This window comes from Varanus komodoensis, unplaced genomic scaffold, assembly GCF_004798865.1.
Source record: "Varanus komodoensis strain SLA01 unplaced genomic scaffold, ASM479886v1 scaffold10, whole genome shotgun sequence".
NCBI lineage: Eukaryota > Metazoa > Chordata > Lepidosauria > Squamata > Varanidae > Varanus > Varanus komodoensis.
Window position 1 is genome coordinate 21,720,426 of NW_025335269.1, and position 26,070 is coordinate 21,746,495.

Below are 26,070 nucleotides of genomic sequence, written 5' to 3' on the forward strand. Positions count from 1 at the left end.
ATTAACATTCAGTTCACTGCCACCTATATAAGGGAGGGCGATTGTATAATCCTCTAAAATAAAACCAGGGCAAAACACCAGAACACCAAAACTGCAGTTGGAAGGTCAGTGCTGAAGTGTTAGTGCTGCAACACTACGGCTGCAATCCCACGTTTACCTGGGAATATATCCTATCAATCTTAGTACGGCTTCCTTCGGAGTAGTAAGCAGTGCCCCCAAAACCCCATATCTCATAGTCTTGATTGGATAAAGTACATTGCAACCCTACATATGTTTACCTGGAGTGTGGGCAAGTGTTAAAAAGGATTGCACAGCAACATACCCCTTTCTTCACACTCATAGAATCGCATATGCGGTTAAAAAAAAAGTCAAAACCGGTGAATTTGCAACACACGAAACAGGCTTTGCCAACGCTTAAGGAAGGCAACTTAAGGAAAAACAAAAACACACCCTATGAAAATATTCTCAGTGAAAACATTTGCTACATGATCGGGATCGCACATCCAGCGAGTATAGTCGACGCTTCAAACGGAAAATGAAGTAGGATGCTACTTTTCGGTTTTTGCTCATCGAAACCCTTGGGAAAGTAACCCTGCGTCTGGGCGACCGTACTGTGGCCCTTGTTTAGGAAGGTAATGCAGAAAGCGCTTCCGACTGCTCGAGCAAGGCTTCTTGCCGAGACTCAGTCGTAGTAACTCAAGTTTTAAGGAGTGGCTGCTGGAGACGGGAGGCGAAGGCGGGAAGGGTCGGGCAATGTAACAATAAGTCGTACGCGTGGGGGGCGGGGGAGACCAGTGGGAGCAACGTTAACACCATCTCCAAGATCCCCGGCTTTGCATACGTGTTTCAGGCAGTTCTACACTGTTTCCTTCTCTGGGGGGAAAGCGAGCTGCAAGTTTGTGGCGCAGCCGCGCGAAACCCACAAAAACGAGAGCGCGGTCGTATTGCCATTGATTGGTCTAGTCTGATTAACCGTGGGGGTGGGTTGTAACAGGGGACATTTAAAGTAACCTCCTTCACTTTCGCCAGATGCTAATTAAGAGGTGGCGGTGGGGCGGGGGGGGAGAAGAGAAGTGCTCCACTATTGTGGTTATACATCTTCTGGCATGAAAAGGAAGGCTAGCTAAGCTTAAGTACTCAAAGTGCCACGGAAATCAATGAGGCTTACTCCTATGAAAGTGTGTCGGGTAGGATGGAAGTCAATGAAAAGTCGACGACGTTGCAAGGGACTTCCTGTCCCTTTAAGAAAAACACACACTGCAGCCTGCTGCCGTCTCTCCCCGTTCCCGGCTGCAGGAACTCGTCTCATTCCCAGCCTCCAGAAAAAGGTGTCTCTCTTTCAGCTAGCGCTCACCCGCCCCTGGCCTCATCACACCTCTGCTCTGCGCTGGATCCGTGCACCCGCTCTTCCACAGACTCTCCTTCCCCCAAGTTCCCACAATTCCCCTCCTTCCCGAAACTCTATGCCGTAGCCCAGAAGCATGTCCTCCTCCTTTCTTGCTTATCTCCCTCCGCCGTGTGTGTGGGAGTGCGCGCGCGGGCACGAGGGAGAGAAAGGGTGGAGGGGCACTATTTCTCCACCCCTTTTTTCCTTGCGCGCCGCTGGGTGGGTGCCTGTGGAATGCTGCGCGCAGGTCCCGGCGAGGCGGCGGCAGGATACAGTAGAGTTCCCGCACTAGCTATAAGAGGCTCCTTGTGAGGGACGCCATTTTATGCCTCTCTCTCTCGGTTCGGTGGTATCGGCGGTGGCGGCGGAGGACGGGGAAAGACCATTCCGGGCGCGGTGAGAAGGGGAAGGCGCTTGCGTGGCCTGTGCTGCGGCTGTAGCCAGAAATAGAAGCAGCAGCAGCGGAGGCGGCTGGAAGCAGGAGCTGCGGGGGACCCTGCGCTCTCATCTCCCCGCCAGTGTTAGTGTCGTTTCGGGGCTCCTCTCTGCCTTCCCCTCCTCACCTTTACTCTTTCGCTTCCTCTTCACAGAAACTTGGGCTTGGTCCTGGGGCGGCTTCCCGGCCCGGCTTGGCGGGGTGGTGGTGGGATTGTAAGTGGTGGCGGAAGAGAAAGATGGGGGGGTGTATTTTGTTCCAGACAAGAAGCGACTGGACTTCGTGGCGTGGATGGGGGGACTTGATGGGTTGAGCAGGGTCTTTTAACCTTTCCTGGAAAGTGAGGGGAGGGGAGAGCGGGGGCTGTAAAAAGGGGGTCGGGAGGCAGGAAGCGGAGGTTGCGACGGGGTGGGTTTCTTTTAATTTGAGACGGGTGAGGGGCGGGGTGCGTGCGCGGGACAGAGCCCCCTAAGACGATGGGTTTGGGATGAAGTCGACTCTCTTAGCTGCTGCTGTGCGTGGGAGGAGGACAAGTTCTGGGAGAGGGACTTGGTTCAAGGGAAAAGCTGTGGATATGTTTTCTTTGGGGGGAGTCTTCAGAGCCCTCTATCCGAGAGCGTTCGGCTATGTGAACCAAAGCAGCGGTAGGCGGTGTCCTGTGCCTTGTGCTGTTGGGCGAAGTAAAGCTCGGTATATGCAGGCAAAGTAAGATAGGAAGCAGGATGTGGGCGATGAGTTGCCGTAGGTCCGAAACGTGCGTCGGGCTTTCTGCGAAGAAACTGCTCGAACTGCAGTGGTTGGGGGGGGGGGGGCGGTGACTGTAGCCGCCGAGATTGTGGAGCCGTCTCGTTTAGACTCCGTGGCGGGCTTTCGCCTACAAAGCTCCGATAGGGGGAGGGCGGGGAAAGCGGGGTGGAGGAATCTCAGATTTGTTTGGATTGTGTGTAATCAACTCCACAGCCTCGCTGCAGTCGGTAGTACCAGATATCTGTTGCATTGTGGGCTTTTTGCCTTGGTTAAGCCTGCATATTTTGCAGGAGAGGTGCTCTTGATTTGGCTTGCCTTGGCCACTGAAAGTGAGGTGGCTCAAATTCCCGTGCTTCTGGATCCAAATGAAAGCAAAACGTGTTGAATATTCAGGAGGGCAGCATAGATGGCAACAGCTATGTTGGGGAGAAGAGCATAGGCAGCCTTCCTGTAGGAGGGGGGGAAAGCTTGCTAGGGTAATGGTGGTCCTGGGCTTTCGTAAACATTTCAGATGCTTAGGTGTGCCTTGGTGTAATCTTTACAGGGAGGTTTAATTTAATCTGAAATAAATTACGACTCTGCTGACTGCTTCTCTTCCTTCCTTCCTTGGATGACATTAAAAGTGGAAGTCTCGTTTTAATCCCCTCTTGAATGTTCAGGGGAAGATACTGCTTCGGTAATATCTAGAACTTATGAATATAGTATCCATATTACTATGCACAGTGTTTACAGTGAGTCATTGCTCCCATATTTTGTAGCTAAAGAAATATTTATACTTTTTAGACGTGTAGATTGATCATAAGCAGAAAAGAGAAGCATGCAGAAAATGAGGGTTTTCACCTGGGGGCTTAACATGAGAGGCTATAATTCTGTATGCACTTACAAGCCTCTTTGAGCTCAATGGGGCTTGCTTCTGAATAGACAAGGATAGCATTGAACTATTTAGAATGCATGCAGTTATGTTTCAATGGTACCTTGTAGTCAATTGTACTGGGATATGCACATTAATAAACCTTTAAGCATGCTCCTAAATATTCTACATAAGTAGTCCAGACCTAGTTTGATTTAGAAACAGCTGCGTGTCTAAACTAAAGTTCTTGTCCTGCAGCTTAAAGCTGTACTGGAGGCTGCTAAACCAGTAGTGCAGTCTTGGCGAGAAATGTAATAGTGGGAGTAGTTTAATTCATTATAGATATGGAGTTCTTCTGTGCTTTATTTTCCAGGAAAGACCCTCGGTAATAAGACAACATGTTTGTAGAGTGACTTTTTGTAACTTCAAAATTGATAAACCCCCATTTCATAGCTTCTGAAAACAGTGAGTTTTCCTAAGGCAATAAAGGAAAACAGGATTCTGGAGGGAAAAATGGAAGATGAGCACCTGTAAAACATGACGTGCTAGTAAACATGCTGGTACTTGTCAAAGAGGACTAAAATGTACATAATACTCTTCGTTTCTGGAAGGTTATATATGCAACCCAAGCAATGTTCTTTGTGTGTTAAGCTGAGTGAAAATTTGCCTTAAGTTTCAATAAACTATCATTGTTACTAAAATCTAAATGTTTGCTTTTAAGGATTAGTTTTTGACATTGGAAAATCTTAAGATTTCAGTCCTGTACTCTCCTGAACTTTGAAACTGAAGCTAAATGTGATTTTGCATAAGCTTTTATTTTGTTGAACTGAATTTGGGCTATTCCTATAAGTTTTCACTTGAAATTTGTACTAGATTTATAGTGCTAGAAAGACAGTGCAAAACAGTGCAAACACATAGGTTGCTTTTAACTTAAAATGTAGTGGATTGTGGAGTTCTGTGGGCATTATGATTTGATATGAATTGGTTCTCGTTAGGATGATGAGAAACCATAGAAGAGGAAGACATGAGAAACCTGAAAGTCAAAACTACCATTGACAGCTAAACCTGCCCATGTTGTGTGATCACCTGAAAGTTAATGCAGAGGTGTAGGAATTAGGATGAAAAACAACTAACATGTGCTCCTGCACTCCTTGAATTTTATCAAGTGTTAATGTTCAGCATTTGTGTAGTGGACCTAATTTTCTAGTGTTCTTATGGAATCTCATTTCAGATAGGACTTAGCAACTGCTGTAGCATTAGGTAGGCTATAAATAACTGCTCTGTCCCTGAATATAGGGCTAGGCAGCATGGTAACAGATGTTTGGGGCTTCATTTTCTGTAATTCCTTGTCACTGTCTGCTGGTCTGGGCTTATGGGCATTGTCTAAAACATCTGGAGGGTGCCAGATTATTATTCTATATCCTTTTTTCTGTTTTAAAGAACTCAAAGTAGCTTACCTTATTCCCCTGCTGCTCTTAATCTTATCCCCACAACAACCATGTAGGGTAGGTAGGGCTGAGAATCTGACTGGCACCAAGTACTGATTTGGCTCCATGGCTGAGTGGAGACTAGAACCCGCCCAGATCAAGTCCTAAACCCATGCTCTGGCTCTCAGATTGCCTTTGCCTGTCTTAATGTTTACACTACTGTATCATTGATCTAGAGAAGTAATGAGTTATCAAAAAATAGAAGTAAGTCTGTGTGTTCCTGGGCTACCTCACTCAATTGTCATCCCTTAAGTCTTTAAGAATTTGCTGACTTGGGAAAAATAGTCACTCAGCCTCTAAAAGACAGAGTATCTAGGTTTCTTATATTTTGCCAGGCTTATAAACATGTGGAGATAATACTGGAAACTTTGATACAAGTTGATATTCTATAAGGCATATACAGATAATCAGTGTACACTTGTATGTAATTTAGCAAATTTACATAGGTTTATGTGTTACGAGTTTTTACCTAGATGAAGCAATACTAGTGAAGAAAAAAATCACCCTGAAACTTGCGGTTTACTTGGCCAGAATTGTAAACACTACACAATCATTACCTTTTGTGGGGCAAGTGTCTCCATGTAAAGCAATAGCACACAGTCATATGTGACTCATGTTGAAACTAAATTTGCTGTTCTGTGACTTTCACTAAGCATTGTACTTGAAAAGTTATGTATCTAAAAATTCACAGATTACACTGGGGTTATGCTTTTATTTTTTCTGAACATTAATATGTTGGTTTAGCTATTAAAGCAGAACTTGATCAGCATGAATAAAGCAACAATGAAAACTAGGATGGCTGCTATGATATAGGAGTATTGTGCAAATATGCATTCTGTAAAGTCATGCCACATGTTGCTGTTAAGCTGTCCTTATGAAGTTAAAAAATCGTTAGTGTTCAATTGTTAGTTTTGTGGCACAGTGTCAGATGTATAATTTGTGAGCAGGGACCTGGTGTTGGGGCAGAGCAAGTACATTTCATAAGTCTTCCATTAAGATCTAACAAAACAGCTGTGATACTAAAGTACTAGAGTCATATAGGTCAGTAGCTTAAATACTAGAAATTATAAATATTCTAATGATTGAAAATCAGCTGTTTAATAATTGAATACTGCAAAAGAACCGTTGTTTAAAATATAAGACTAGTCTTGCAAAACAGTAATCTTGGGTAGGAATTTTTAGACATCTTTGGTGACTGTAGTTTACCTAACTTCAGACCTTGATCTTCCATTGTTGATTCAGTTGAGTTTAAAGTTAACCTAGCAACAGTGAAGCAACTGTAGAATTTATAGAGACTCCTGTTCTGGGGAATCTTGTTCATAAACATCCGATCATTGATAGGTTTTTCAACAAATCAGTGACATTAGAAAATCCTTATGACAACAATGAAAATGCAAATGACATAAATTGAGGCTGTAATATTTCATTAGAACTGCTTTGATGCCTCAAGCAAGCAGTTTCATGTTAATCATTGTAGGGTCAGTAATTAGAAGCTGAAAGAACTGTAGTACAGGATCTGACTTGAGCAGCAGATCACGCTTGTTGGGTGGAGGACCTAATGAGGAAGGAAGATGTTTACAATCCTATAAATGGGATTGCTAGCTCAAACTTTAAGAATGTCTGATATTACAGAAATATAGCAAAAGGTCCACCTATCACTGGTTAGGCTTCAAAAAATGCAGATACTTAACTGCATGTCCATGTGATATGGGTTCCTGTAAACTCCCACTTGTCTGCAGCATGACAATTTGTGTGATCAGAAGCATGCTATCCATATATAGACACTGGTTTTGCAGACACAGGTAATGTAATGTTTTAATTTAGGAAAACAAAAGGCAGTACTGCAATGGGGCTGACCGTGAAGGCTACCTGAAAGTTAATGGCTACAGCCAAAAGGGATCATATTACATAGATCTGAAGGGAGCTGCTGGTTACCTGTTTGCTTCTGGGCTCAATTTGACATCCTGCTGCTTATTTTTAAAGTTCAAAAAGGCTTGGGATCCAAATTCCTAAAGGAATGCCTGACCTTGTGTCATCCTGCCCATGTTTAACGATCTTCAGGAGATCTCATTCTTATGTGACTTCCACTTTTCTTGTTTCCTGTTAATGAAATACCCCTTCCCATGTGGAGGTGTTGATTGTTGCTGACCTTGTAATCCTTTTTGTGCTAAGTGAAAACTTCTCTGGCTGTCCTGGTCAGTCTGTTTTTCCACTGTTGTCTTTTGCTGTATAGTTGGTGTTTTGTGCCTTTATTCATTACCTTGATAATCTTTTTGAGGAATGGTGATTTATAAATAGCCAAATATACTTTCTACATTGTTTTATTTATTGGAAATCAAGGTTCCCATGTGGAGGTGTTGATTGTTGCTGACCTTGTAATCCTTTTTGTGCTAAGTGAAAACTTCTCTGGCTGTCCTGGTCAGTCTGTTTTTCCACTGTTGTCTTTTGCTGTATAGTTGGTGTTTTGTGCCTTTATTCATTACCTTGATAATCTTTTTGAGGAATGGTGATTTATAAATAGCCAAATATACTTTCTACATTGTTTTATTTATTGGAAATCAAGGTTACTGTGAAGATAGCTTTCTGCCTCAACATTTTTCTTTTTGATGGGAAAGGAGCCTTCACTATGTCATAATTCTCAAATTGCCGTATCTTTTTAAAATGAACATTAATATTTGACCTATTATGTGCTGTCTGGTAACCCTTTTTAACTAGCTGTCCTGAAAGATAGTTGAACTACTATGAAGTTCAATTGTTGACTTCAAATATGAAACACTTGAAAGCACAACTCCTAATACTGTAATCCAAAAGCTATCTGCACATGAACTTGATATAAGGCTGTGAAATAGAGGAGGTTTTTATGGTCTGTTTTTAATGTTGAGGCATCACTGGTTATTTCTCCTATTGGAATAGAGATCTTGAAAAAATGCATTTAATTACTCTTGGCATCATTTTGTATTGAGCTGCTTATACTAATGCAGCCAACCTTCCATGAAGGGCATCATACTGCAACTGAACTATCTTTCTAACTTCTCAGGAAAACTGTCTTGAAATAGCAATAGACAGGCCAAAAATGTAGCCAGCTGTCAAACAATATAGAAACTTTTCAGTGCCGAGCAAAAGTCTGTCTTTTCTCTCTGATGAAGTTGTGGGTTATTATGGCTGTTCTTTTGATGTTTGTACTGTTTTTGTTTTATGTTATGTAATACTTTATTTCATTTTATAATTCTCTCTTAGTTTAATCATAATTTGCTTAGAACACAGACTAAAAATAAACTAGACTACGTTCATGGTCAGGATTTTTAAAACTATGAGTACTCTGCTTAACTAGCTTATTTTTATTTTATTTAAAGTTTCTATGCCGTTCCATTATTAAAAGTCTCTGGACAGCTAACCCTAACCCTTAACTCAGCTTCTCTTTTACAGGAAGATACTGAGTGGAAGAATTGGTGAAACTACACAAGGATTTTAGAGAGTCCTTTCTACAGGCTAGCTGTAATTGAGTTGAATTAAAGATTAACTCCAGACACGGGGGATATCAATAGGAAATGTGTGTGTGAAACTTTCTGAAAAACTTGGAATGAGTGTATTTTCAGAAACCTGTAGTCTGGGTGGTATGCTTTCTGCCAAACTCAAAATGGAAACAGTTAAAGGTGTACTGGGTTAAATTTCTCACTTCGTTGGGATACTGTCCTAACACAGTAAATCAGGCTAAGGCACTATTTGTATCTGGGTGGAACCTGAGACACATTGAGCTTAAAAAATGTAAAAGCTGACATAAGTTTGTGGCATATGGAACAGTGACCCCTCTCTTCTGTAATCTAATAGTAGCAAGACAGTAGCTTGTGCAACACTATCCTGATCTGGGTGCATGGATTTAAATAAGATAAGGGCCTGTTTAAATTACTGATGCAAATTGTTTCCTATTTGCAATTTCACACTAATTTACAGTGGTACAAATCTCACCACTACATCAAGTTAGTTTACAATTGGAAACATATTTCAACTTTAATTCTTACAACCAGGCCTTGTATCAGTTTGGCACACTACCTAAATTTAATTCTTTGTCTTTTATACCATAGGGCAGGGATGAGGAACATGTGGCCCTCTAGACATTAGAATGAATTTCCAGCAATCCTATGGGTTTTCTGGAAAAATAGGCTAATTTTCATACGGTGACTCGCACTGGAAACATTTCGGTTTGCATTGGAAAATTGTGATTTGATTTACCCTGTAAATTAAATCACAATTGTAAACTAAATATAAAAGTAACTCTTGTGAAGAGAACAGCTGGATTTAGATGAGGGAATTAAACTACTCTTAATGAGATTTTAGCATTGTGTATATATTTTTACTGAAAAACATAAAATTTAAAGACTGCAACGTGTACTTCCCTTACATGGTTTAAATGTGAGAAAGAAGCAAAGACTCTTTATACACTAATTTAGCCTTCTTCAACCTGGTACTTTCCACTTCCAGCTCTTTAGTCAGAATTATTAGTTTGAGATTCTGAAAGTTGGAGTCCATCATACCTGAGGGATGGTTGCACTAATTAATTTTAGAAACCCAAAGAACTGCATGCTATACATAGATGCTTATCTAGTTCAACTTTTCCACCCCATTTTATAGTGAGACAAAGATGTAGTGCTATATATGCATTACACCACAAATTTGCTATGGATAATCACTTGATAAACATTAATTGCAACTTCCATTCTACTTGTATTTGCACTTGGCATCCATTTGTTTCTAATGAACTTATGAAACAGATGTTTCCTATGAAAAAAAGACCTGAAAATATGGTTTGGGAAATTTTCTGCCCTGCTATTCAATGTAACCAGTAGTGAAGGATGTAGTTGCAGAAGAACTTCTGGAAGACCACACATTTTTCCTACTTGCTATATAGGAAAAAACCCTTGAAATACTTATATTCAGGATCAGTCTTTGGTAACCATGGCAGTTAGGAAGCTAAGTTTACAGACCTGCAGCACGAACACTTTGACTTACTCCCAACGTTGCTGCTTTCTGCTTTACTCTGCCTTGGTTCAAGCCCATGCCTCCCAAAGTAGCAAACAAAAATGGATAACTAGGTAGAAGAAAAGAATTTGTCTTCAGTATTTATTATTTTATTATGGGTATTTCTAACCCATCCATTACTGTACATCTCTGGATGGCTTACAATAAATCACCCAATAAATACATCACAATAAAGTCAACCCATGACTGAGGATAAAAACATAATTAAAATATTTAAACTTTAAAATATTGGGTAAATGAAAGGTCTTGACCTGGTGCTGAAAAGCATGTAACATAGGTGCCAGACAAACCTCTCTGGGGTGCGCATTTCATAGCTGGGGTGCCACCCCAGAGAAAGCCTCCCTCTGAGTGTTCTCTCTCCTGACCTCCTTCAAGGAGGATTCCTGGAGCAGGGCCTCTGCTGCAGATCTTAAGTGGCAGGAGGTCATATAGGCAAAACGTAGGTAAAAATATTTGATAGGTAGTTCTCAACTCATATTTGAGAAGAATTCCAGTCTGACTTTTAAATTCTTTAAAAACCTGACCCCTATTATATTAATTTAGTGAGTGTAGTAGGTGTTGATTCAGTTTAAAGAATCTGCTGTTAAACCCAACAGTCATCCTGTTAATGATCTAAATGAAATTTATATAACATGCCTTGTTTAAAGGCACCAGTATTTTATTTTAACCTTTTCTATTTAGAACAGTTGAAGGCATCTCTAAAGGTAGAGAGTGGATTATCTTCTTTTCCATATCCGCTTCAATGCATATATTCAACTTAAGGCACAACTGGAGAATTCAGTTCTGCTGAAGTGTTTGGGCTTAATGATTCTGTGCTGTGTAAATAACTTGTCCAAGTTAAGTATGTGAACAAAATACAGTTCTTTGTGCTTCAAATGAGTCTAAGGATGCTTCTACATTTAGTACTAAATTTAGTATTAATCTTAGATATATTTAATTTAGTAATATAATTATTGTAGGCAGGAGAAACAGACTGTTTCTGCAGTGAGAATTGCATGAGTTCAGTTCATACGTAAAGAATGCAAAATGGTAGAGTTCTGCAAGTAAAGATGATTTTGCTAATCCTCACTTTTTTTTTTTTTTTTTGCTTAAGTGAGAGCTGCTGCTGGAATAGTGCAGCAGAGAAGGCAGAGTTTCTGCCAAATGGGATTTATGGAGAATAAAGCATTTAATCCCCTCCCCCTGACCTGGTGCCCTTCAGATGCATTGGACGCTATGTTAGGAGTTTTAGTCCAATGTACCTAGAGGGCAAGGTGTTGGTAAATGATGGTCTAAATTCTAAGGAAGGTTGGAAAAAGGAGCAACGAACTAATGTGTGTCTGATACTTGAAGTACATGTAGTACTGAAAGTGTAATGGAAGCACTATTTATGTGTGGTGAATTGTCATAGCAGTAGCACTTGGAATTTGCTGTTGAAAGGCTTTTAATTATTTTTGTAACTATTTCAATAAAACCTAAAAGTTAACAAAGGAAAGACTTAAACTTTGAAGAAAAGTGTGTCTTGTAAGGTATGTATAAATGTTGAAAACAGTGAAACTTTGCAACTGTTTTCCTTCTGTTGAAAATTTACACCATTGAAGTTAAGTTTAAGCAGTAAAGAATGTAAGTTTAATGTGTGGAAGTACTACTGCGGGAATACATGGCATGCTGCAGGGTTAGTAATCTTGTGGCATGTGGTCAGCAAGTGGTCACAACACTGGTGATTACCAAATACTTAATTGACAAAACCCCACTTGTCCAAATGGTGGAACATAAATACCCTTAAGACCTTAAGCCCTTAGTTTAAGTATGTAATACAGAAAAATCTTTATTGCCTACAATTCTTCCAATAGTACGTAATTTGACGTAACCCATAAATTTACTTGTAGATCCTAAAATTATCTCTCTCTCTGGAGTGTTATTACTACTTTTTGATGGAAGAGAAAGAATGGGGGGAGGAAACCACAATCAGGTGTGTAGACCATATATCAGTCACTGAATAAAGATGAATGTTTTAAAACCTGCACTTCAGACTGCCTCAAGAAATCCAGGTGATTCCTCTGGCTGAATGAGACTTACTGTCTTTTTCTCTCTTCTGTGCCCTAGTGCAAGGAAATATTAGGAAGGAAAGAACCCCAAGTAGAGAGATATAAGCTGCAGGCAAGAGGATGATCTAGAACAGTAGTTCCCAACCTTTTTTCACGTGTGTACCCTCCTTTGGCATGCCATTTCCATAAACTGTACCCTTCATATTGGCAAAATGTTTGTAAGTAATATAGTTGCTGTTATTTAACATTTATATGTTGTAACTGTAAATAAATAGCCCAATAATGGGATTAAAAGGCAAAGTATAATAAGGTGAACAGACAATTCTTATATTTACATTAAAAACCTCAAGATTTTTCTGCTATTATTCAGTTTTTTTTTCTTGTTACCCTTAAATGTCCTGCTTTGTACCCTTGGTGGTACCCCAGGTTGGAACCACTGATTTAGAACAAAATATGGATGCATAAATTCCTATCTTGCAAATCTGGCTAAAGTAGTGGTACAACATAGGCTATACAAACTAGGTTCTGTGCTAGTTTAATGCTAAGCTGTGCTTGATAACAAGATTCAAAGTAGCCTGTGTCTCCTTGCCTGTGACAAGTAAGAACTATCACCACAAAGGGGAAACTTGGTTTAAAAAGAAAAGATAACTCGGGTTCTTGGACTACTTCCCCATCCTCTTTGACCATTTGTCATCCTTGCTAGAACCTGTTTTTTTTGGGTGTGGTTCTAGTTGAAACGTGTAGTAGGCATCTTGTTGCACAAGGACAGGATAGCAGAAATTCAGAAATAGAATCTGTTACAGATACTCTTAAGTGAGGAAGAGCAAGCTACTATTTCTTGGGTACCTATACATATATTGTGAAATCTTGAGATAACATAGTATAATACTGCTTCCAGGGAATTGAGCTGATGGCCAGTATTGCCAGCATAGTAGCATGAAATCAATTTTTGTGTACAGTGAGTTGCTCCACTTAGCTCCAGTAAATGGTTAAATGGTTAATTTAACATCCTTAAATACATATATGGGTGCTTATATATTGAAGATAGAGGGTTTCTAGAGTTGGTGTAATGTAGTGGTTAAAGAAGGGGAGTTTCAAATCAGGAAGCCCCCAGTTTAAATCACTTCTGGTATGAACATGGTTGGCTGGTGTTGTGCAAGCCAATTTCTTCTAGCCTTAGTCTGGCCATGATGTACATTGTAGGAAGTAAGTCTTATGGAGCTGTTGTGAAGATTACTATAAGATAATGTATATGAAGTACTTGGATCTCTCAAAAGTCCTATACAAATTTATTGCCAATAGTAAAATGGAGAAAGATCTTGCTCATATTAACATTGGAGTGTGGGTGTACAGGTGAAATGCTTTTAATGCAGTTTTTTTTTTTAGAACAACCTACTTGGGAACTGTAGTTCTTTAGGCTACAATCCATTAAGCTATCAGTCTATAAAGGCAGATATATCTGCTGGTTTAAATAGGTGAACGTGTTTTAAAGCCTGTTTAAGAAATTTGTGTTCAACCCTCATTCCAAGATAATATTACTTGGAGAAATGAGATATTTGCAATGTATTTAAAGTGGTGGATGTGTCTTCTCTTCCAGTGTGTTAATAGGTTCTATGCGCACAGCTGCCCCATATCTTGGAAGAAATGACAGAAGGGGGGATTCTCGTTCTTTGGTCTTCAAAGCTTTTTTCATATGATGAATGAATGCGATGCTACTGCAGTTTTAGTTTGCTTGCAGTAGTTGTAGTTACTGACAGGGTTTGGATTTGAAATTTGTGCTCTGCTACTACTGTGTGTACTGGATTGTTGACACAAAAGTTCTGTGAATTTATAAGACTCATCTGATAAACTGGCTTTATTCTATCTTAGGTTCTATTATAGACAATCTGATACAGGTCCATTAATCTATAATGGGTTGAAACCAGAGGAAGATTAATTCCTGAACCGAATTGATGGATTTTTTTTTTTTTTGCTATAAAAGGAGAACAGCTGCAGCACATCTTAATTTCATGATATATCGCAATCTAATAGTACTGTCCTACATCTTCAAGAATGTAGCCTGTGTTACAAAGTGTTGGGTTTCAGGGTAGCTTACCTGATTAACAGGTTTTGTTAAAACTCCTGGTAGTCTTCTATTCTGGATCTCTTCATGTAAGAGTAGATTTGCCTTGAACATGCAGAGAAATTTTTTTCTTACACACTTGCCGTAAATAGATGGAACACAGTCAAAATGGTTGTGCTGTAATCTCAAAACCTTGGCTTATGCTAATGCAGCATAACAGGCATTGGTTGAAAAATACGAAATCAATTTCAGGAGAAGTTTCACTGTTCTGAAGTTGTGCATAACTTCCTTCAAATGCCAGCAATAATACAAAAAGCTTCCCAGGGAGTAGGAGGCATTTTATTTTTAGAAATGCGGCAGCTTGAAAAATCTATTAAGGTTAGTTTAGCTAGTGTGTCACAAATAGTCCTGAAGGTCATGTTAGAAATGCATACTTAACTGTGCTCTAGAATGCAGGTTAGCAGCTATTCAAAAGATAGTCCTGAACTTCATCAAATGTAGTGAGAATTTCAACTTCTGATACAGTGCACAGTTCAATCTCTTCTGACTATTTGCAAAATTGATTTGGATTGTGACTTTACTTACATAGAATACATTTTGGATGAAGCTGAAACTGTCCCAGGCAGGGTATCAGGGACATTAGCAAGCAGCTGGATGTTTATGCTGTGAAATTGTGACCAGAAAAGGCCAAATCTTGCTTTTAAAGGTGCATTTTAAATTTGTTGGAAATTTGTTGTAGTATCAGTAGAGCCCCCAAAGGGCTAAATTTGCTTTCAGAGTGTCCAAAGTTGTCTACCCCTACCCTTTAGAGCCATATCAATAGATTAACTCCAAAACATGCACACAGACACTTAATACTTGTAGTTTAATGTGATGGCTTCCTTTCCCCACATGTCTTTCACTATTGGACACACCTTAAATTAAGCAAAGGTTTGCACAGCATTTAACTGAATTTGAAACACAGTATTGAAATGGGATATAGACTTTATGGTAAGCTGAAAGACTACTATGTAAATTTGCCAGCAAGAAAATATTGTAGGAGTTGTATGTATAGTTGATCTTGATTTTCTTAGCCCCTTCTATTGAGAATAGTGAACTTCCACTTGTGCTTCTAGGTTTGCAAATAAACAGGCAAGTGGGCCAACCATTTTTAGTTTGCACGAGTAGAAAGAACTGGTGCAAAGGAGGGAAGCAGAAGAAAACTACTTGTCTTTTTCTCCCTGTGCAAAGTTGAGGGTTCCATTGGCAACTGCATATTGGAAATATAGCCATATGACATTAGCCTAATCCACTTTGAGTTATCCATTGTACTGGTAGCATCAAAGATAGTTGGAATAGCAAAGACTCAACCACCTTTTATCTAGCTGTCTAGGAACTAATCATTATGAAGCTTAGGTCATAATGGTTCAGATCCTGTAGCAATTACGTTGTCATCCAGGTCCCTTTGAGCTGCTATTGTGATGACTCCAGCATGAGTACAACTTGGGCCGTGTGTTGCTACTCCTCCCTCCATTCCAGCTTAGTCATACTACCTCAGTTCCTCTACAAAGAAACACAGTCCTGGTCTTAAAAACCAGTGGTATTCTTTACCCCAATTCTTTTAACTGGTGAGACATTTCAGGGCTTCAGTATTCCCTGTTAAGGTCACTGTAAACTTACTTGCATTTATATAAAAATATACAAGTTAACCAGTTGTGAAACATAGCTTCTAGCAGACCACCAGAAGTCAACTGGTTCTACAACAGATCTCTGGAGATGTAGCTTCCAAATTGCTATTAGCTTACAGAGGCCAAACATAGCTCCATCTGTATAGGGCAGACTATAAATAGTATAATTCAACTGTCTTTTAAAATAACTGTCTTAATTGTTGGAATTTAATATGCAGTTTGCTAAAACTTAGTCATATGTCTTAACTACATGTTCTTAATTATTTTAGGGTCTGAAGTGCAGCAGACCACAGTTCTGGGAGCACATCAAGGAACATGGCAACGCAAGGTGTGTGGGGTTTAAGTTGCTGACAGATCTTAAGTTTTTAAACTGATAGTTTTGAGTGTGAACACTAATTTTGAGAATAGATTTGTGTATCTAATCAAGGCCTCATGGAATGGAGGTGTTCTGGTAACTTCACTATATCTTGATTTCAGGGTTACAGTGAACAAGATAGTGTCATGTTTTCAATTGCAGAGGAAAATGTTGAGGTGATCTCCTGCTTTAATGTATACAGCCTTCTGAGTGAGCCAATTAATTTGTCATCCCCAGTTTAAAATTAGCAGTTGTCTCTGATCAGAATTGGTTAGACTCTTCTAATACTGCTTTTCCTCTATTTTATATTAAAAGAAAGGTCAGGTATATTAACATTTAGAATGGTTTACAAACAGAATTAAAGGTTGCTTAGTATAGCCTTAGAAATAGTTTTGCTGAAGCGTCATCTAATGTCCATTTTTTAAATACTTCTCTTTTGCAGCTGACCTGATGGAATTAGACATGGCAATGGAGCCAGACAGAAAAGCAGCTGTCAGCCACTGGCAGCAGCAGTCATACCTGGATTCTGGTATCCATTCTGGTGCCACAACAACAGCTCCCTCTCTGAGTGGCAAAGGAAACCCTGAAGAAGAAGACGTAGATACTACCCAAGCTCTGTATGAGTGGGAACAGGGGTTTTCTCAGTCTTTTACCCAGGAGCAAGTTGCTGGTAAGGATGATGATAATTCATTTGACATTGCTAACTACTTACTTTTTGTTGGTTACATGTAAATGGTTCTTACTGCTGTTCCAGACATTGATGGACAATATGCTATGACTCGAGCACAGCGAGTGCGTGCTGCCATGTTCCCAGAAACACTGGATGAAGGCATGCAAATTCCATCAACACAGTTTGATGCTGCTCATCCAACGAATGTGCAGCGCCTTGCTGAACCATCACAGATGTTAAAACATGCCGTGGTTAACTTGATCAATTATCAAGATGATGCAGAACTTGCAACTCGCGCTATCCCAGAACTGACCAAACTGTTGAATGATGAGGACCAGGTATGTGCATATATCATCATGTTGGGAAACACAGAGAGAAATAATACACACCAAGACACTCTGAGGTGGGACTATGCTGTTTATAGTGGAAACATAGTCAGTGTACTTAACTCGTGTTTCTGAAATTGCTTTAATCTCATTTTCATGCTGTGAAAACTCTTGAGCAGCCAAATAAATACTGGTTCTTTTTCTAGGTGGTGGTAAACAAGGCCGCAGTTATGGTCCATCAGTTGTCCAAAAAAGAAGCCTCTCGTCATGCTATCATGCGGTCTCCTCAAATGGTATCTGCTATTGTGCGTACTATGCAGAACACAAATGATGTGGAAACTGCCCGTTGTACTGCAGGAACACTACATAACCTCTCCCATCATCGTGAAGGTTTGCTGGCAATCTTCAAGTCAGGAGGCATACCTGCTCTTGTTAAAATGCTTGGGTATGTTGATGGATTGACTCAAGATTCTTGCATATCACCTGGCAGTCTTGGATGGATGCTTGCTAACCTGTGCTTTCTTTATAGTTCGCCCGTGGATTCTGTACTCTTCTATGCCATTACTACTCTGCACAATCTTCTGTTGCACCAAGAAGGTGCCAAAATGGCTGTTCGTCTAGCTGGAGGCCTACAGAAAATGGTTGCCTTGCTCAACAAGACAAATGTTAAATTTTTGGCCATTACAACAGACTGCCTTCAGATACTTGCTTATGGTAATCAAGAAAGCAAGGTAACTATCAACATTTTAAGTATTGAATCATGCAGAGAACAACTAGTAATCCAGCATGGAGACTACTTTTACAGTCAAATTCTTCTGCATGCTTGCTACTTAAATTCTGCAAGTAGTCCTTCAGCCTGCCACTGGGCATCATCCTTAAGTCTGTTTAAAGCTGATGTCAGCCAAGAATCAGCCTGGCACAGTAGTTACGCAGGTTAAGATGGAAATGCAAGCTCAAAACACATTTCAGATGTCAGCCTCTCTTGGGAGGCAATTGCTGTATCTCAACCAACTTCACAGGGTTGCTTCAAGGACAAAAGGAAAGGAGGGATATGTATACTATCTTAACCTCGGAAAAAGGTTGGGATTATAAGTGAAACTGTTTTATAGATTTAAGAAAATCTAACTCCTTTGCAGCTTATCATTTTGGCAAGTGGTGGACCCCAGGCTCTAGTAAACATAATGAGGACCTATACTTACGAGAAACTACTGTGGACCACAAGTAGAGTGCTGAAGGTGCTATCAGTCTGCTCTAGTAACAAACCAGCAATTGTTGAAGCTGGTAAGTATATCCCTATTTTTTAAATAGCACCATCATTGAGACTTCCTGTTACCTTCATGCCAAGAGAGTTGCTATTCTTAACTCTGTGTGCTGAATAATCAAAAATTGCAACCTCTCATGTGAGACAACTGTGAAGTGAGAAGAATTACTATCTGGCATAAAAGTGCCTCTAGATAAAGTAGAAGTGATGCCATGTTACATTAAAGAAGATGCTATTATGGCCCAAAGAGAGGCTCCATAATTTCTCAAACTGGTGAACAAGCTAGCAATCTTTAATTATAAGAGAGTGCTATAATTAGCACACAGTGTAATATGTTAAAGATTCTTTTTGTGTGTGGGAAGGTGGGGGGGAGGGGGGAGAACATGTGCATGCGTGCAGGGGTTGAGGAGTGAGAGGGAAGTTCTCATGAAACTAAACCATTCTGGAATTTAGATGCAGGCAAATCAAAAAGAAGCAAGCACCTTGGTGTTAGGCAGAATTACTCAGCTATGGTCCATAGCTATATTGCTGTGCAGATAAACAGTTACCTGCAATACAAATAAACTTAGCTACCTTTTTGTGTGATCTTCTCACTAAACTTTCTGGTGTATAGCTTGCCTGAATCTTGACTGATCATTGTCGAATGAGTTAAGACTTGCATGGGGCAGTATGCAGAACTGTAGCACTTCTGAGACTTGTAAACTCAGGCTTTCTTAGGGAAAAAACCCGAAACATAACCCTCTAGTTCTTAGAGTAGGGATTTAAACTTAAAGTGTGGAAAAAGGGGTATGGACATCATAAGAAGCTTAACTGATTGGTAATCTTCAGGTGGAATGCAGGCCTTGGGACTCCACCTTACAGATCCAAGCCAGCGTCTTGTTCAGAATTGTCTCTGGACCCTTAGAAATCTCTCAGATGCTGCAACCAAGCAGGTAAGGCAAAGTGCCCTTGAATAATCAAAATTATAAACTGTTGCTTATCATCTCAAAGTAAATAAGAGTATTTAGCCCTGTCACTTTTAATGTACACTACTAATGTTGCACTGACGCTATCAAGAGCTTATGTTATGATGGGTTTTCTAGGGAAAGGTCCCCCCCCCCACCAATCTTGGTATACAGGCAAAAGCAGAAACTAATACCGTATTTCTTGTGAGCTGTATTGCTAGGCTGAATCTGTGTGGTCCTTTCATCTGTACTACAAGAAGCTTTCCTAATCTATGACCATGCATTCTTTAAATCCCAGTTCTGGCTAACACAGCCCAGAGATTAAGATGGGGTGGTAAAGATAATAAATGTAATGCAGAACATATTTGTGAACTATATCAGGATTCTTACTCATTGTTAACAGTGTCTTACAATTAATAAAAGGGTGAAAATGCACCTGTTTTTTCCTTGCAGGAAGGCATGGAAGGTCTTCTGGGGACTCTAGTGCAACTTTTAGGATCAGATGATATCAATGTTGTAACCTGTGCTGCTGGCATCCTTTCTAACCTTACTTGTAATAACTACAAGAATAAAATGATGGTGTGTCAAGTTGGTGGAATTGAAGCTCTCGTGCGCACAGTTCTTCGGGCTGGTGACAGAGAAGACATCACTGAACCAGCTATTTGTGCACTTCGTCACCTCACTAGTCGGCATCAAGAAGCTGAGATGGCCCAAAATGCAGTGCGTCTCCATTATGGACTTCCAGTGGTGGTTAAACTTTTGCATCCACCATCTCACTGGCCTCTTATCAAGGTGAGGCTGTCTGTTAAATTGAGTTTCAAGCACAGTGTAGTAATTGGGGTATGGAAAGAAGTGCACAAAATGCAGTTGGTTATGAGAATGGGGAGAATCCATAAATCTAGTCAAAGATTTTGGTTATGAAACAAGGTTCTGAAGTGCTTTCAAGTGTGTTGTAAGTTTTCTAAATTACAATTCCTTGTGATTGTAGGCTACTGTGGGTCTGATTCGCAATCTTGCCCTCTGTCCAGCAAATCATGCCCCACTGCGTGAACAAGGTGCTATTCCAAGACTAGTGCAGTTGCTGGTTAGAGCACATCAGGATACCCAGCGTCGTACTTCAATGGGTGGCACACAACAACAATTTGTGGTATGTGGTTCTTAATGAGCAGCATTGATCAATAAACCAGGGAGCTTCTTAGCTAGATAAATAATACTCTGTGTTAACTTTATTGTGTTTAGGTTAATTTACCAATTGTATATTGACAGCATCTTTAAAATCTGTCATAATTAAAATAAAACTTCGATAATTTAGATCATTAAGAAAGTTCATTAAAATATGCACATAATTCCTAATTGCTGCATAGTTAATGCAACCTTGTAAGTCATGTAATATTGATAATCTAATTATAGTTCTGTCATGAGATCTTAGAGGTGTTTTATCCAGACACTGTGCAAAAAAAATTGCTGCAAACTTTACTTCTGGGTCAACATGCATGCAATGAGCAGAAAAATAATTAATAGATTGTATCTACAGCTGTAACTAGCAACCTGTTGAGCTGTTCACTGTAAGTTACAGTGAGGCTGTGGTGTGTGTGGCTGCCATTTTGAATGAGCAGTCTTTGTATATGGTGCCAGTATCACTGCATGTCGTCCGGGCCTGTGATTCTTGTGCTGCACTGTACCTAAATACCTTGTTCTGACTTACGCCATGTCATTATTTAGAACTAGGGGTGTCAGAGAAATTTGCAACTGGTTCAAATAAATTTGGATTTCGGTGAATCTGCTCAGCAAGTTCTGCAGTGGGTTGGCTCCATGCTCAACTGTGGACCTGAGTTGTGCAGTGGAACAAAATTAAGTCTAATAAAATCCGATTCAGTGAATTGACAACAGAACAAGGGATGCATGGCAATCTGCAAAACTCAGCCAGAACTAATTATAAAATCTAACATGCATTACTTGAGGGAGGTTATTGCCTGAATTTGTGCCTTAATGTGGCAATGGCTTAAATGTTTTTATAGCTCTAGGAAAAACACATTTGACTAATGGCAGCAAATATTTCTTGGTGTTGTAGCAAAAAAGCCCAGTCCCTCAAAGTGAAAAGGCCAAGAATTCCAAAGTGGTTAAATTATAACTTTCCAACTTGTTTTGACATTGCTGTGCTTCACCTCTGACTCACAACCAGCCAACACAGCTTTAATGAAAGGGAATATAGTAAGTAGTATCTCAGCAGAAGGGCAACAGCATCGTTGCTAATCCAGGCCTAGCTCTAAAGAGTGTTAATTGTGTCCCAGTGGACAAAAAGCATTCTTAGAAATTTTAAAATGTGTTCCGTGAAATGTTCAGTTGTTTACTCCTTCCCTCCAAAGTTGGGCCCCGTATACTAATTGACTTTTTACTAAGGGAAAAAACCTAAAGGGTTACTGGTCCTATCTGTGAAGCAACTTCCAAAAAAAAAAAAAAAAAAAGTGCAGGTGCCTTGCTAAACTGAATTCTAGTAGGTAGTCCCAACCTGGTGCATCCCACATATTTTGGGCTATTTGATAGGAATTATGATAATCATGCTTCAAAACATCTGAAGTTTGGGGAAGGCTGTTTAGATCATACCTAGAATGTTGGAAAAATTTTCAGGTTGATTTCAGTAAGTGTGAACTAAACATAAGGCTTGCTAGTCATAATACATACTTCCGTTGTAAACAAAATTCTTTTAAGCTCTGAAGCTGCAGAGTCAAACACAGGAGGAGATAACATGTTGCTTTCCAGAATTTTTAAAATAAATCTCTGCCTAGTCAACATGGCTAGTGGCCAAGGATTCTAGGAGTTGTCTAATACATGGGAGAGGGGCAGCAGGTTGCCTTTTCCTTGTCTAAAAGGTTGACAGCTCATTAAACAAATTCACATTCTCCAGTGTAGATTAGAATTCTTACTGTGGCCATATGCCTGTGTAGAAATTTCCTTGGGGTTTTCTGTAGAACAGATATTTCGGGCTTCTTCATGGCACTTCATTCTCTTGGACAGTATTAAAGCAGAAAATTGTCATTTTTAGGAACCATTGGTTTTGAATTCTATCTCAGAAAGCTAGTCTGACTGTTGAAACAACTTATGGGAGCTTCAAACAGATGTGAAACTAGTTGCTTGTATAGAATATCTGAAGATATGTTTGTGAAGGTCTAATCAATACCCCTTCCACCCGTATGTTTCATGTACAGGAGGGTGTGCGCATGGAGGAAATAGTTGAAGGCTGTACTGGGGCCCTTCATATCTTGGCTAGAGATGTCCACAATCGAATTGTAATTAGGGGTCTAAACACCATTCCATTGTTTGTGCAGGTAGGTAAAGTTTTTTGGCAAGCAACTTCTTGGAACAGTTACGCTGTTACGGAAAAGGGAAGGCTGTTATTTTTTAAATGAGCTGAACTCAGCTATGGCTGAATAATCATGTTAGAATTTTTTTTTGGTCCATGTTTTTGTATAGAAATGTTAAACTTTGTATTGCATGTAGAATTTCACATCCTGAGACTCTGAAACAGGTTAAGGCTTAGTATGTTGGCTGAAACTCTTTATTTTTTCCTAGGATTTCTCGTGTTCAGATGGAGAGGCTTGAGTGATAGTTTCCTTCTTTCACAAGCAGAATATTGTCACGATAGATATCACAATTAGCATGACTTAAACCTGTTGAACTTTTTTATAGCAATACAGATATTGCTTATTCCTCAGTATCTGCTTCCTGTTGGTGTTGGCCACTAATTTGATTATTTTGCCCATCACGTTGTATTCATGGTTGATCTACTTGCAGTTTTAAATGAGGAAGAAGACATTTACCATGGCTCATGTGCCTGCTGATAGTCATAACCTCTGGTTCTTGTATTTTTCCTACTCTTAGCTGCTGTATTCCCCCATCGAGAACATCCAGAGAGTTGCTGCAGGTGTATTGTGTGAACTGGCTCAGGATAAGGAAGCAGCAGAGGCAATTGAAGCAGAGGGAGCTACAGCACCACTGACAGAACTTCTTCATTCTAGGAATGAGGGTGTGGGTAAGTGAAGTGGCAGAAAACTCTGCTTGGTTCACTTCTGGAGCACTCTGCTAAAACTTTCTTCTTCTTGAACAGCAACGTATGCAGCTGCAGTGTTGTTCAGAATGTCTGAAGATAAACCACAAGACTATAAGAAACGACTCTCAGTTGAATTGACCAGTTCTCTCTTCCGAACTGAACCAATGGCTTGGAATGAGGTGTGTTGATTTTAGTTAATAGATTATATATTTTAATATGATGAAAACATCTGCAATGGATGGACACAATTTAGCACTAATACTTGTATGAATTAAATTTGGACCGCACACTGGGTTTCAGGTAGAGCTCTATGCTCTTAACAGTGGTACTGGCAAAGGACAAACTTGCCTTTGCTGAGGCAGTGTAACAGTGCTAGATTGGAGTGCTGGAGTGAGAATGAGCCTTTGGGTGCCTGTTTTTAGGCAGGGCTGGTGCTTAATATTTATGTGCTAGTTCCTAGGCATTTGGTGTTTCTAGGTTGGGCTCAGGTGCCTAGATTACTGTCCAAATGGATCTAATGGTGGAATTAGAGAACAGGATTCCTAATACTAAAACTTTTAAAAGGAGACAGTATTGCAGCAATATTTCTAAGTCTAGAATGATTGATTACAATTTTTACATAGTAAGGCCGTTTGATCTGTTTTGTATGAAATCTGCTACAGAGAAGAATAGTAGGAACTGCCCGTTCTGTGCCTATAGCTGAATGGGTTACATGCAGCATGAGTAGACATCTCTGATTAGTCCATAGAACCAGCTGATGGAAATAGAAGAATGTGGCTTTGCCTTCCTCAGGTATTATTTTATATTCCCTACAGACTGCTGATCTAGGACTTGATATTGGTGCCCAGGGAGAACCTCTTGGCTATCGCCCAGATGGTATGTATGACTTGTTCAGCCAATTTGTAGTAAACCAAATACAATAAAATGCCTTTAATGGAGAACTAAACTTTAAGCTGGCAGCTTATATTGTAATTCACTTAATTACTTGCACTGTTTACTGGAAAACTGATATTCAACATGTGTTGAACGGCCTAAGTAAGAGAACCTCAGCAAGGCATTGTGAATTAATTGACTGTTTTCTAACACATGAAGAATGCTTAATGTGCAGTTTTCTTTAAAATGTGCTGGTTATATAAATGTAGGCAAATTATTCTAAAAGCAGGAAATCAAAAAGCTTTAGAAGCCTTTCAAATTGTGCATTTAAAAGTCTGCATTTCAGTTGTGTGTGTTGCAATGGTATTCGTGTTTGGGGTTTTCAGCACTATGCAGACTAATGGCTTGGCTGGAATTTGCTTCTGCTTCTTATAGTAGCATGCTTCATTGGCACAGCCACACAAATACTTAATGACTTGTTGTTTTGTCCATGTAAGTCCAAGCTTGAAAATGTGACTTCAGTGTGGCTGGATTATGAAATCTCACACACTGATTTTTGGAGCTTCTGGTGCATCTAACATGTTAACATGCTCTTCCCCCCTTCTCCTCTCTGCCACCCTTAACTTCCTTAGATCCTAGCTACCGTTCTTTCCACTCTGGAGGATACGGTCAGGATGCCTTGGGTATGGACCCAATGATGGAACATGAAATGGGTGGCCACCACCCTGGTGCTGACTACCCAGTTGATGGGCTGCCAGATCTAGGACATGCCCAGGACCTTATGGATGGGCTACCTCCAGGTGACAGTAATCAGTTGGCCTGGTTCGATACTGACCTGTAAATCATCCTTTAGGTAAGATGTTCCACTTACCAATCTGAGAACATGGCTGGCAGGGAGGGAACTGCTTTGGGTTGGTTGTAGATGAGAATGTCAAACTTGCCGTGTCTGCATTCAAACTGACTCATGAAATCTGTGAAAGTGATTAACTCAGGTGTGTCATGCTGTTGCCTTGATGCAACTCTTAACATTAACGCTTATTTTTTTTTTCCTCCTACACAGCTGTATTGTCTGAATGATCTTGCATTGTGATTGGCCTGTAGAGTTGCTGAGAGGGCTCGAGGGGTGGGCTAGTATCTCAGAAAGTGCCTGACACACTAACCAAGCTGAGTTTCCTATGGGAACAACTGAAGTAAACTTTTTGTTCTGGTCCTTTTGGTCGAGGAGTAACAAATGGATTTGGGGAGTGACTCATGAAATGAAGAATGCACAAGAACGAATCACAAGATGGAATTTATCAAACCCTAGCCTTGCTTGTTTAAAACTTTTTTTTAATTTTTAAATCTCTGTAATGGTACTGACCTTGCTTGCTTTCAAAGTAGTTTTCTTTTTTGCAGTAACTGTAGGGTTTTTAAGTCTCTGTGTTTAAGTTATAGTGAACATGCTACAGCAATTTCTGATTTTTAAGGATCGAGTAATGGTGTAGAGCACTAATTCATAATCACTCTTAATTGTATTCTGGAAAGTGTAACATTGTGTAGCCTTTTTGTATAAAATTAGACAAATAGAAATGGTCCAATTAGTTTCCTTTTTAATATGCTTAAAATAAGCAGGTGGATCTATTTCATGTTTTTGATCAAAAACTTTATCTGGAGATGTCTGGGTAGGGGCCAGTAAAGAACTGTTGTATGGAACCTTGTATTGGACAGTTTACCAGTTGCCTTTTATCCAAAGTTATTGTAGCCTGCTGTGATACAGATGCTTCATGAGAACAGTTATACAAATGGTTCAGAATTAAAGTAAACTTTTAATTCATTTTGTTGTGTCAACTTATTTCAGCTACTCCTGTATAAATTCATTTTGGTGAAATACAAAAGATAAAACTACAATAGCGT

The 26,070-nt window shown here is 39.9% G+C and overlaps 1 protein-coding gene across 3 annotated transcripts; it reads left to right on the forward strand.

Annotated features, from left to right (window-relative positions):
• Positions 1–1,631: 1,631 nt before the first annotated feature.
• Positions 1,632–25,990, forward strand: CTNNB1 (catenin beta 1). Of its 3 annotated transcripts, none has more exons than XM_044456399.1 (16): positions 1,632–1,783; positions 15,970–16,028; positions 16,498–16,725; positions 16,810–17,063; positions 17,258–17,496; positions 17,581–17,782; positions 18,188–18,332; positions 19,141–19,244; positions 19,710–20,048; positions 20,245–20,403; positions 22,463–22,582; positions 23,136–23,286; positions 23,362–23,483; positions 24,120–24,180; positions 24,810–25,030; positions 25,238–25,990. In XM_044456399.1, exons 2-15 carry the CDS (start codon positions 16,016–16,018, stop codon positions 25,016–25,018), a joined length of 2,346 nt encoding a protein of 781 aa, XP_044312334.1. In that variant the 5' UTR covers positions 1,632–1,783; positions 15,970–16,015; the 3' UTR covers positions 25,019–25,030; positions 25,238–25,990. The 3 variants fall into 3 exon arrangements, with proteins under 3 accessions (XP_044312334.1, XP_044312345.1, XP_044312342.1); XM_044456407.1 differs by having other exon boundaries at positions 1,771–1,907; XM_044456410.1 differs by lacking the exon at positions 24,810–25,030.
• The last annotated feature ends 80 nt before the right edge of the window (positions 25,991–26,070 follow it).

Excerpts from the sequence above, each read along its gene's own strand:
- CTNNB1 (XM_044456399.1), top strand. Across the intron at positions 16,726-16,809 it reads TACCCAGGAGCAAGTTGCTG|ACATTGATGGACAATATGCT; the intron begins GTAAGGATGATG and ends CTGCTGTTCCAG. Across the intron at positions 20,049-20,244 it reads CTCACTGGCCTCTTATCAAG|GCTACTGTGGGTCTGATTCG; the intron begins GTGAGGCTGTCT and ends TTGTGATTGTAG.